The sequence below is a fragment of the Lolium perenne genome, chromosome 1, assembly GCF_019359855.2.
Source record: "Lolium perenne isolate Kyuss_39 chromosome 1, Kyuss_2.0, whole genome shotgun sequence".
Taxonomy (NCBI): Eukaryota; Viridiplantae; Streptophyta; class Magnoliopsida; order Poales; family Poaceae; genus Lolium; species Lolium perenne.
The window spans coordinates 149885771-149898040 of record NC_067244.2 but is presented as its reverse complement, the minus strand read 5'-3'; the positions used below and the strand labels follow the sequence as shown (position 1 = coordinate 149898040).

At 53.8% G+C, this 12270-nt stretch overlaps 1 protein-coding gene across 2 annotated transcripts; it reads right to left on the bottom strand.

The window, feature by feature from the left end:
- Positions 1-6401: 6401 nt before the first annotated feature.
- LOC127334401 (putative pentatricopeptide repeat-containing protein At3g25060, mitochondrial) lies at positions 6402-11046 on the bottom strand. 2 transcript variants are annotated; one of them, XR_011743369.1, is made up of 3 exons: positions 8919-11046; positions 8202-8431; positions 6402-8121 (listed from the first exon to the last, which is right to left on the bottom strand). XR_011743369.1 is itself a non-coding variant. In XM_051338147.2 (1 exon), exon 1 carries the CDS (start codon positions 11015-11017, stop codon positions 8969-8971), a length of 2049 nt encoding a protein of 682 aa, XP_051194107.1. In that variant the 5' UTR covers positions 11018-11046; the 3' UTR covers positions 8676-8968. The 2 variants fall into 2 exon arrangements, 1 of the variants encoding a protein (XP_051194107.1); XM_051338147.2 differs by lacking the exons at positions 6402-8121; positions 8202-8431 and having other exon boundaries at positions 8676-11046.
- Between the last annotated feature and the right edge of the window lie 1224 nt (positions 11047-12270).

The following is a 12270-nucleotide window of genomic DNA, read 5'->3' as shown; positions in this document are numbered from 1 at the left end:
CACTAGCATCCTGAACGAAAGAGTGGACTATTTCCATTTTTTTACCTAGTACCAAGCGTCATTCGAGTGATCAGGGTAAAAATAAGCCGGCTCCCGGCGGTAGGATCATTATACAACGTGAAATCTCGACCGTCCAATCCATACAATATATTATCACGTGCCTAGCAATTTTTGCTACAGTAGCATCGTTGCAACATTTTTCTATCTTGAAAACCTGTAGAAAACACCGCAACCAATGCATAAAACCTATATGCGGTCACAATAAATCCTGACTAGGAAAATTCCTGGAAAAGGTCATCTCACATGTATGCAACATGGGGGACAATGTGTGCAACTGCTCACGAAAATATTAGCGGCATTGAAACAACATTTGCAGCATACACTTAGCATCATGGCAACATCTCACTTGTGTTCTCGCAACATATTTAAATGTGAGTGCTAACCTTGTTATGGAGCACTGGCTTCGCCGGACCGGGGTCACCGACGGCAAATGCGTGAAGAGTAACATTGTTTGGCTTGGTAGGCGCCAAATTTGGTCAACATGGACGCATTCCCCTTTGCCCATGTGTCTTCTTAAGCTCAATAAGAAAGTTACGCCTTAATTTTGAGCTCGACATCATCCATGGCTACAAGCGGAATTAAAGGGGGAGAGGAGGAAGACGGTGGAGGAGGTGTTTGGTCCGGCAAGCTTGTGGAAGCTATGCTTGGCGTTGGAGCATGGCGAGCCACGCGTGGAGCGATGTACCATTGGAGCATGTGGAGGTGGAGTGATCCGAAGGTCAAATCATTCGGGTGATTAATTTACGCGGCAAACAGAAGAGTGGAACTGGCAGACTTAAACATAATAGGCGGAACTTTCGGAACATACAATATCCCGTTGTATCCGAGAGTACAGTTTGAGTGAGCAGAAAATAATATTTCTAAGTTTAAAAAACTACCAAAAGAACACGCACATAGTGAATGGTCGTGTGCAAATTTAAAACTAGTAAATATGATTATTTGGCTATGTATTTTTTTTAAAAAAATTCGGGCTACATACTAACTTCCCAATTTTGCAGGCTAAGCATTTTTAAACTTGTGATTTGCAAATTTTCATTACTTGTTGCCCAACTTTGCACAGGTTACTTTCTATATAACTCTATTTTGGAGGTGGGAATTTTTCAGGTATGTATGAACCTAGCTCTAGATGACGATTCCTTTTTGTAGGGTAAAGAGGGTTTATTGATTATCCGAAGAGGGGATTACACTCTAGGCTTAACAGTTTCGAGATCATCGGAGGGCCTTCAAGAACCCACTCCGAGTCAACACCAGAACTCTTTGCCCGTTTTGCTAGTTCATCAGCTTCTTCCAATAGAGAATGCACTCCAGATAACCAAGCCAAAAACTGAAGTACGGAGTAGTTCCTAACTACATCCAGAATGCTACTGGAGAAAATGACACGTTCTTAGACACTTGATAGGATTTAGTGGTCCGGTGGATGGTGGTTTGCAGCTCTCCATTACGGCTGTACTTAAGGCCAAATATACTGATGTGGAGCAGCATGGATGTACCGCGGCCGTCGCACGAAGACGACACACACTCCACGAGGCAGAACCTGGTGTTGCCCATGTACGTGAGGGTGGCGCATATGCTCTTTCGGTAGTCCATGCGGAACAGCTTCTCGTTGCCCATCTTCCAGTCGGGCTGCCCACTGCTTGCGCCGCTGCCACTGCCTTCGCCGCTGCAGGACACGACTTGGCAAGAACAGACATACCCATCCTCATGAAGCCCCACCCACGCATCCAACTCGCCGTCAAAGTAGCCCTGGCCTTCAAAAGGCAACGCCCACTCGCCATGGCACTTCCACTCACAACGCTTGGTGTCAAAGGAGAAGGTATGGAAGCGGTTCTTGCCCGCGGTCATGAAGATGGTCTGTCCGTCCGGGTGCACGGCATATGAGGTGACCCTCTCCTTGCCGGAGAACGGCTGGGGTGAGGGCACGCTCTTCCAGGACCAGGCCCTGCTGGGGCTCGACGACATCCACTGAGAATTCTCGGTGCCCGCAGTGGACATCACCGCGAAGGCCTGTTCCTTCGTCTGGAAGTTATGCTTCAGCGCATACAGCTGCATGTCGGCGGTGGCCGCGAAGATGTGAACGCCGACGAGCATCGAGTCCGGGAGGCGAGGACCAATGGCCACTCCCTCTGTCTCCGTGTTGTAGACCATGGTTTCACCATATCTGCTGCACGAGATGAAGATGTTGCTGCCCAGGGCCGTGAAATCCATGTTGTAGCATGGCCCAGGCGCCGCTAGCCGGAGCACGCAGGGCTCCAGCTCCAGGTCGCTGCTGGTTTCCAAGTTCTCAGCATCAATCTTGCGGATGGTGAAGCGGAAGCAATCCTCCTCATCATCAAGCACTAGGTACAGATGCTTCTGCTTCTGCGCTGGCCGCAATAATCTCTTTCCGGTGCGGCTGCAGTAGTCAGCTTACTCACCCTTCCGCCTCTTACTGTTAGACATCTCTCCTCCAACCCGTTCCTCCGAATTGGTCTTCTGATCTATCTCAATCCGTCAGCTAGAATTCCATTGATTTTTAGGTCGCCGTCGATCGATCTGCCAATGAAGTCAATATAATAGCATTGGGCATAGCTATATATAGTGGTAGTCGGGTTCCAAAACCGTCCAGGTTTGCAATTCATCGCCAGTTTGCCACATGGGTGACAACGTGATATGCCTCCGACGAATCGGAGCCGGGAGCTGTTGAATCAGGGACTGGACGGTGGCACTTTGGCAGTTACATTTGACACCGGTTCCCTCTTCCCTGCCTCGCTTACCTTGCCCCCGGCCAGGAAAGAAACTTTTTTTTTTTTGAGAATTCTGCATGTGAGCTGCACGATATATATTAATTGAAGAAGATTTGGCTCAGTTAATAGAGAAACCGGGCCCAAGAACCATACAAAGCGGCCGAGTTTATGAGGAAAACCGGCGCAAAAACCGCACAAATATCGGAGCCTCATCGCCCACACGAAACCAGACTACCGACAACCAAACACACATCACCAAACCCGGAGCCGCTGCTCCGACATCCCTTGCTCGGAGGCGAGCTGCAACGCCGCACGGCATGGGCGTCTTGTAGCCCAAACTACCAAGGGGACCACCCGCAGACCACAAACGCCGCGTCAAAAGACCCGAGGCCGCCACCCCGACATGCCAGCCACACCGACCGTCCCGTCGTGTAGGCCGGGCCGACGAGCTCGCTACCCACGTAGCACCAACACGCCACCCATGCCTTGCTAGACCAAGACCACACCCCATGGAGTCATCGCTGCAAGACCTTCCGAGATGGCCACCTCAGCGTACGTCAACCGTCCGGGGCCGCCGCCCCGGCATCCACCACCCCCGACAAAAAGGCAACCATGCACAACTGGCACACATCTACCGCACCACGAGGAACACGGACTCCTAAAGCGACGCCTTCAGGAAGGCGGCGACACACGCCGCCACTCGCTCCGAGGAGCAGAGGTTTTCACCCGGAGAAGGAATCAACTCGCGACAGCAGGAGACCAAGCTCCCCGATGAAGCCCTCAACAGGAGAAACGGTACCCAGGGGCACCGCCAACATCGGCACCAATGGTGTGAAGCTTTCGCCTGGAGTGTCAATGCTGTCGTCAGGCCCAACGTAGGCCCTGGCCATAGGTGTGGCCAGCCGATCAGGGGACCTTGTTTTCGTCCACCAAACGCCCAACACTCGCCTGAGCAGCGCGCCCCGGCCAGACCGCTGCAGAAGGCAGCAGATCGGCCGCCCACCGCCAAGCCCAGGCCGCTATGACATCGCCCTGGACACAGGCCCGCCGAAGCCCAGAACGGGCCCGACCGCTGCATCCCCCGCGCCTCAGCCAAGCCCACCACCTCGTCGCACAGCAACACCACGGCTCCGCCGCGCCGACAAGCGCGCCAAGCAGCGCCGTCCTGCGCCCAAGTCCGGCGCCGGCCCGCGCCTCCGGCCGACGAGACTGCCCCGCGCAGCCTGCCTCTGGAGCGGATTAGGGAGATCCCGCCGCCGCCATGGCCGGACGGGGCGAGCTGCAGACCAGACGGCGAGCCGCAAGGAGCAGCGAAGGCCGGGTCCGGCCCACAAGCCCACCGCTAGGGCCGGCGCGCAGAGGCACCACGGCGAGGATGACGTGGGCGCGACGAGGGGGAGGCGGGGAGGCAGCGACGAGCAGGACGGCGAAGAGCCCAGCGCGGGCGGCGGTGACCTCCGGGACCGGCATGGTGGCCACCCTCCTAAACAGCCATGCGGGGGGCCGAGAGGCATAGATCCTCGCCACACATGTCCTTGGTGGCACACGGCTTCGCCAACGGCGGCCTCGGGAGGCAATGAGGAGGCGGGCAGAGGGTGGGGAAGGTGGCGGCGGGGGGCTAGGGTTTCGCTCCCACGTCGCCTGGAGGAGAGGACAGAGGAGCGGGCACTAGCCAAGAAACTAATCAAAGGTCGTTTCTACTCTTTTTTTTTTGCCGAGGTTGATCGTTTCTATACTTCTGCCAGGCCAACAAGCACCGCAAAAGGATAGATTGTGTCTATCCAAATAAGAGGCACAGCGCCCAACCATCGATGCACCACCATAGGAGTCGATACAGTACCATGATGATTTCATGTATCGAGTCTTTTTTTTATTTTTGTATACCTACCTTGGATGTCGAGCGGATGTGTACATCTTGTTACGGAGAGATCGGGTGTGAGAGCATCTCTAGCCGTCACTCCGGAAAGGCTCCAGCACCCTTTTTTTAATCTGGATGAACGAAAACGGTTTAGTTGCGTCCCTGAATTCTCGTTTTCGTCCGGATTTAAGCTTTCATCCATCCGGGGAGCTCAGATCATCCCGGCTCCTGGGGAGCGCTCGAGCAGTCCGGGCAAAACGAAAGCGCGGGAAACATCGAGAAAACTTCCCGAGCGGCTGGTGGCTCTGACTTGTCGGAGCGCGCGCTGTAAAATCCTGCCGCCGGTCAGTCTTCACCGGCCGCGTAGCTTCCACGTGGCGAGTTAATACCGTCGCCTCGGTTTCACGCGCGTCGCTCTATTTATCGCGGAACTACCGCGTCTGGCCACATTCACCACCCCGTCTCCCTATTCACCACCTCTCTTCCCAATCTCATCGAGCAATGGCGAACTTCGGCGACGGCGCGGCGAACAATGGCTTCGGCCGTCGCTCTCTCCACCAATGGGAGGGGAGGCTGCTGCACGCGGCGGGCTACCCCACGCCACCGGACTTCTGCGCGCCGGAGGCTAGCACCCGACCCCGGGGGGCGTCCCGATCTCGCCGCCGCCAATCGGACGCGCCGCCCTCGAGGTGGAGATCGACGCGGTGCTTGTCACCCTCAGCGACGAGCAGCTCCTCCACCAGCGACGACAACCGTCATCAAGAAGGAGCCGTCCTCTCCACCGCCGACCAGAGGTCGTACCAACAGCGCCCTCATCATCTGCGAGAGGGGCACCGGTCGTTGTCTCCTTCCCGCGGTCGCAAGAGGAAGACGACCAAGAACGACGCTGCAACGGTCGCCGCCGCGTCCCAGCTCGCCGAGGAGGAGGCCAAGCGGGTCGAGGACGTCGCGGTGGCCGAGGCGATCGCGAGGTCACTGACCGACCTCGTCCCCGCCGACAACGCCCTCCCCATGGCCGCGCTCGCCTGGTCCAGGCAGGACTAGGAGCAGCAGGAGGCGAAGCAGCAGCGGCGTCTGCTAGACCTAGCAGCCGCGCGGCGACGCGCCGTCCGCGCCACACCCACCGCCGCACCGACCACACCTGTCGCACCCGTGCCGCTCATCAAGCTCAAGGAGAGCAGCGACGATGAGCTCTATCGGCCAACGCCGCCACACGACGACCCTGGTCAGGGTTCAAGCCGTTGGTACGGAGACGCTGGCCATAGCAGCCAGCAGGCGCCGCCGCCCGAGGACTCCGGCAACTCCAGCGACGATGACGACTACACGGCATTCTACCGCCAATTCGGCATGTAGATCGCCGTGTTCTAGCTTTAGTTTATGTTTCCCTGTGGCCCAATTCAAATATATTACGAATTCGGTCTATATATATACGAACTCGCCTATATATGCTAAAAAATCTCTAAATTTCGCCTATGTTTGAACGTATTTCGTCTGATTTTGTCTGAATTGGCCTACATTTGTCAAAAAAAATCATCCATCCTGGACTCGCCACCGGGAAAATGAGCCTCTCCAGCCCAAACTTTACATCCATCCGGCGCTAAATAGCACCGGATTTCGGCCTAGGAGTCCCAATAGCTGGAGATGCTCTAACACTTAAATCTTTTAAGTAATATAAACCTCCTTTTATTGGAGAAAAAACTGCAAACAAAGTGCATCTCTGCATATACATCCGTTTTGGAGCAACTAGCGCAAATTTGGAGTGGATTTGCGGTCGAGCAGCACTCCCGTGGCCTGCAAGTGAATGGAACAAAAGCCATTACTTGATTTTTTTTGGGTGGCTACATGTTTGCATTTTACATAATAAACCTAACTAGACCAAATTAAGCTACTAAGAAATCCACAAATAAGTGTACATCTAGACTTCTTGGTATATTTTTTACGTTTAGACCCCTAGTGCATACCTTGATTTCAACCTCATTAATCATTTTTGGTTTCTCAATGTTATTTTATTGGTTACTAGCATGCACAACATTTATTAGCGCCTAAATCAAAGCATCTTTTTAATTAATGAGCAGATTGATTGAAGGAATGAGGATTTTTTTTACAAAAAATTTAAGGTCTCTTGAAAACCGCGGGCGTCCATTTATTTGTGGATGGAGGGAGTAGTACATAGGGGCTTGTCCAGTGTAGACGTAGCTGGTTTGGCCATCGCTGCCTTGGCACTCGCTGGCCGCTGGGCCGTCGACCTTGCCACCGGAGCTTCCTTTGTCCCCGTCACCCCTTGGCTGCCACGGATGCATGGCTTCGTGGCGCGGCGCATCGTCTCGCGGGTTGCCTGCCTCCTCATGGTCTGGACGTAGGTCATGCCCTGCCGCTGATCCGCCTCCACCTATGCCGCCGCGTGAGCAGTCGCCTATAGCGCATCGCGTGAGCGGCCGCTGCTGTGCCGCCACATGAGAGGCAATGATCACCGCCGCTTCCGCATCGGCGGACGCCTCGATCTTACCATCCGTCGTCGCCTGCCGCACCGCGGATGCTTCCTCCCGAAGCCACTCTGACGCAACCTGCACAGCGACAAAGGTTGCTTGCCTATAGGCCGCCTCTTCCGCCTCCAACACGGCGTGGAGGGCGGCCTCCTGGCGTGTGGCCTCGGCCGATGACTGCTCGGCGAGCTCTTTGGCCGCTCAGTGGGAGCCCAACTCTGCCCAAGTGCGTCACTCTGGCGCCATGAACTGGCGGCCGCGCTCCTCCAAGGCCATCGTCTAGCAGCTCGAGGAGGCAGGAGTCAATGGACTCATCGGAGGCTTCCAGGGCTTCGTGCCGTACGCTCTCGAAGGACTCGAGTAGGACTCGGTGCTCCACGGAGGTCGGCCTAGATTGTTCTCGCCATCGGTGTCGTCGCCCCAATCCTCACCGCTCGCCGTGGGGCTCGGAGGGTACCTCTCCGGCGCAGCCTCGCTAATCTGGGCCCAAGTGGTGGGTGAATGGCTAGGGTTATGTGGTCTAGCCGAGATCCCGGCGCCCCCAATTTTATAGGCACGACGGCCTACGCGGGAGAACGGCGACCAAATGGGGCACGGGCGGGAAATGCAAATTTATAAGCCGAGGGGTGCTTACGGTTCTAGATATTCACAGGACGAAGTGACAACTGAAACGACATCATTGTAATTGTTGGCAGCGCGGGGAGGAGGGAGCTGTGATTTCCACTGGCTGTATTCCAGGAGTGGCCTGCACAGCTTCGTGTCGCGTGTGGAGTTTTGGCATTTTGTTGGAGGAAGTGACGGTCACGGTGAACTGGGACCTCGCTAGAATCAAAACGAGAAGCCCACCTTCAGAAGCTCATGATCTAACTTCTAACCTGTCGTGTAGATGTAGCGCAAGACATTGCTGCTGGCTTTGCTTTCCACAACGGTACGCACGACAATTGAGATTTGCTCTGCAGCAGCACCTATCATAGAACCACCAACATGCCTTATGGTCCTACATAGGAGTATGAAATTTACCAGTTACAGATTGGTATAACAGATTATGAAAAATTGCAGCTGAACACAATCAGTTACCAGTATGGTGTGGGCTGAGCTAAGTCACACAATACACAAACCTCCAATGGGAGAACTCCTGTATGATTGAAAGAGGTCAGTAGATCTAACAGTTGCTTATGACCCCAAGAGCAGAAACATAAAAACTAACCCAGGTTTGGTCTACTTTCAAGACAGAGCTCATGCACACTAACACATTCTTCTTGGACACCAGAGAGGCCCCGGAGAAGAACCTCCGGAGCTTCTACATGCTGCATATAACGAAAGAAGAACATATGTTCGAGTAATGGCATTCAAATAAAAACTAAATGATCTCTAAATGAATATTGAGATGAATCAAATAACAACATATAGTCAAGTGATTCCTCCAACCGTACAGCAATATGTTATGTTATATCATAAGTAGTGCTCTCACAAAACAATATGGTTGACCTATCAAATATGGTTCACATATGGTGGTCAGCATGATCTAACATCAATTTTGTGACAGTCTGCTTAAAAGTGTAGTGTTGTTTCATTCTGATAGAGCAAACACCAAGTGACTAGTGGCTACAATGATAACGTTCCGATGCCACCTCATGCTTATAGAAGAAATACCAAAGTTAAGTGTCCCCTTAAGAACAGAATAAGGAGAGCCGCTCCTTTCTACAGTATCAAATCAGCTGAGGTTGCTGGGGTTCAAATCAGTGTGTTTGCACAAGAAATCTGGAACTGGTACTCTGTGGCTGTGCTATGCACCTATGCTGGAGAGAGGTGGACAGAGGACAGCTTGTCTTGTCAAACACCCTTCACCAGTAATCACCGCAGGAGCATGCTCCGTCTTTGAAATGGTGGAAGCGTTTCGCATCCCGCACCACGATCTCTCTGTCAGCAATCTTCGAGATGTACTTGATGGCGTTGTGACAGTCGCCACAGACCCTGAGGTTCTTTATGACGACGAGCCTCGTTCCTGGGGTTGTGTTCAGCAGTCCAAAGGCGATCGCCAGCCTCTCGCTGTGGCGGCTGAGGAGCTGCTCCTTGACACCTTCCTCGAGGTCATGGTACACAAACTCTGTCTTGGGGACGTAGCCAATCTTCCTCATCTCGGAGTCGAGCTTCGAGACCATCTGTAGAATCTCTTTGTGCTGAGGATGGCTCTGATCTTCCATGACGAACGTATGCACCGCCCCGTGGAACTCTATCGAGCTGCACCCAGGCACCTTTTTGCTGCCATGGTCCTTCATTAGCTTGCGCACTTCCCTGACCTTCTCCCAGTTCTTGGCAGCGGCATACAGATTTGAGACCAAGGCAAGGACGCCAACATCGTCAGGTTGCAGTTCAAGGATCTTTTCTGCCGTGCTCTCTCCAAGCTCCAGCTTCTTGTTATTCAGACAGCCCGAAAGTAGAGCGACCAAAATTGCGATGGTTGGTTCAGTGCACATCGATGCCAGCAGGTCATTGGCCTCTTCAACAAGGCCAGAACGGGCTAAAAGATCCACTATACACACCAGGTGCTTCTCCGCAGGGTCGATTCCATGCTCATGAACCATGCAATCGAACCAGAACTTGCCTTCCTCGACGAGACCGGAGTGGCTGAGAGCCGACAAAAGAGAAGCAAACGTGGCATGATCAGGTCTCACCTCGGTTTTCTTCATTTCCTGGAACAAAGACAGGGCATCACGGCCTCGTCCATGAGCACCGTAGCACGCAATCATCACATTCCACAAAATCAAGTCTCTCGAGCCAACCCTGTTGAAAAGCATTTGTGCGCTCGCCAGGGAGCCACACTTCGAGTACATGTCGATGACTGCTGTAATCGCCATACAGTCGAGCTCGAGCCTCCTCAAGATGAAACCATGTATTGACTTCCCTAGCTTGAAGAATCCAAGATCGGAGCTAGCTAGCAGAGCGCTAACAAGCGACCCTGAATTAGGCTGCAGACCAGAGGCCTGCATCTCTCTGAATAAACCGAGCGCCTCGTCCGCACGCCCGCTCTGCGCAAACTGCGAGATGAGCGCGTTCCACGACACGATGTTCCTACACGTGGTAAGCTCCAACAGCCGACGCGCCTGATCAAACAGCCCATTCTTTGCGTACATGTCCACAAGGCTTGTTGAGATGACAACGTCCATCCGCATACCATGCCGTAACAGGTACCCATGAGCCGAGGCCCCCATGCGGACATCCCCGGTCGCCGCGCACGACTTTATAACCCCGACCATGACAACCTCGTCTCCATTCAGACCGCCGTCCCTCATCCTCCTGTACATGTTGATCGCCTCCTCCGGCTGCCCGGCGTTGGCGAACCCGGTGACCATGGTGCTCCAGGTGACGCGGTCCCTCTTCGGCATTCGGTCGAACACCTTGACGGCGTCGCCCATGGCGCCCCATTTCGCGTAGAGGTTGAGCAGCGACGAGCAGACGAAGACGTCGCTTCTGTACCCGGACTGGGACGCGAGGGCCCTGACGACCTCCCCGGCGGCGAGGTCGCCGAGGCGCGCGCAGGCGGAGAGCGCGAGCGTGAAGGTGGTGCTGTCGGGGCGCACGGCGGGCGGGAGAGCGCGGAAGACGCGCAGCGCCGCGTCCGGGGACCCCGCGCGGGAATGCGCGGCGAGGAGGGCGTTCCAGGCGGCGACGGAGGAGGGAGAGGTGGGTGCGCCGGCGAGTGTGGACTCGGCGGCGGCGAGGTCGCCGGCGCGGGCGTACGCGGTGGCGAGGCTGGGGGAGAGGAGGTGGTGAGAGGAGGAGACGAAGAGGAGGGCGTGGATGCGGGTGAGGGTCCGGAGCGCGGGGCAAGATGTGAGGAGGCGGCGGAGGCGGGGGAGGTCGTCGAGGAAGATGGGTAGGTTCATAGGCATAGTAGCACATTAGCATCGATAGACTGGAGTTGAACTAAATCTCGGCGATTCAGCACGAAGGGTTATTTTTTTGCAAATCGCCCTAAATCTCAGGAGTATTACAGCATTTTTTACTGTTGGATTAAACCTGCAGAAAACAGCTCAAGCAATGCATCGCGTCTATTTACCAGTTGACTAATTTTCAATCCGTCTAGTTTTTCTTCCAATTGTAAGGTGACACATGTCATGGTGGAAAATCACCCAAACCCATAGAAAAAGGCAATTACTGAGCTTTATAGGTGGGCTAATTACCTATAACTAGCAACAAGGAAACAAATTGAAAACATAATAAATCGTAATATTGTGTAGTACTCTGTTCCATACCTCACCGGAATGTACGCCACCTTGCACCACCGTTCCATACCTCCCTAGGCTCCTTCGACCACATCACAAGTTATGCATTTTCGTTCGCCTTCTCCTGGCAGAAGGAATCGATGCGGGGTGCAATGAATCATCGTCGTCCACTTCTTCCCCGGCTCCGGCGTTGTGTCCATGAATTGTTTTGTCGCCTCCGTTCCTCCTATGTCGTCTACGAACACACATCTTGACCAAAGCGAGCTTCTTGTCCTATTGGCATAGACGGAGCCAAATGAGGACATGGGTGTATAAATATACACCCATTATTTTGACAAAAATCTTATATACACCCAGTTATGCGCAGTATGCGTAAACATTTTCATGAAAAACTTGAGTTAAATTGTCAGTTTAATGAACTTTGCGCACCCATTATCTAGATACTAGATCAGCAAATGCCTATTTGACAGTTCGGTTGGTCTCACGTGCTTTCTAGGGTGCTTCCATTGTTTACCTCTATGCTCCCCCGCTTCAGTGTTCATCAATATCACGCTCGGTGACCATATGATCAGTGCAGCAGCCTGTTAGGTTCCACACAACGCCATGGAGGACGTAGCAGGGGACATGCTCGGCGGCGGTTGAGGAGGAGGGTTGAACGTGCCCTCCATCGACCATGATGCGTTGACGTGAAGGAGGTCTAGGCAGCCATACTCGGCGGCGGGGACGGGTCCACCATGGCATGGTGATGGAGAGCAGAGCCAGCCGCGGCGGCACTGAAGAGGCTAGGCGGGAACGAGTCGGCCATGAAGCTTGATATTTTTTTTAGATAATTTAGATCTTTAATAGTTGTGTTGGCATGTGGGACCCCGGTGTATCTTAGGATATTGATGGTAAATGATTGGAATAAAAGGGAATTAGAC

Coding starts and splice junctions, on each gene's coding strand:
- LOC127334401 (XM_051338147.2), bottom strand. CDS start 11,017: ATGCCTATGAACCTACCCATCTTCCTCGACGACCTCCCCCGCCTCCGC.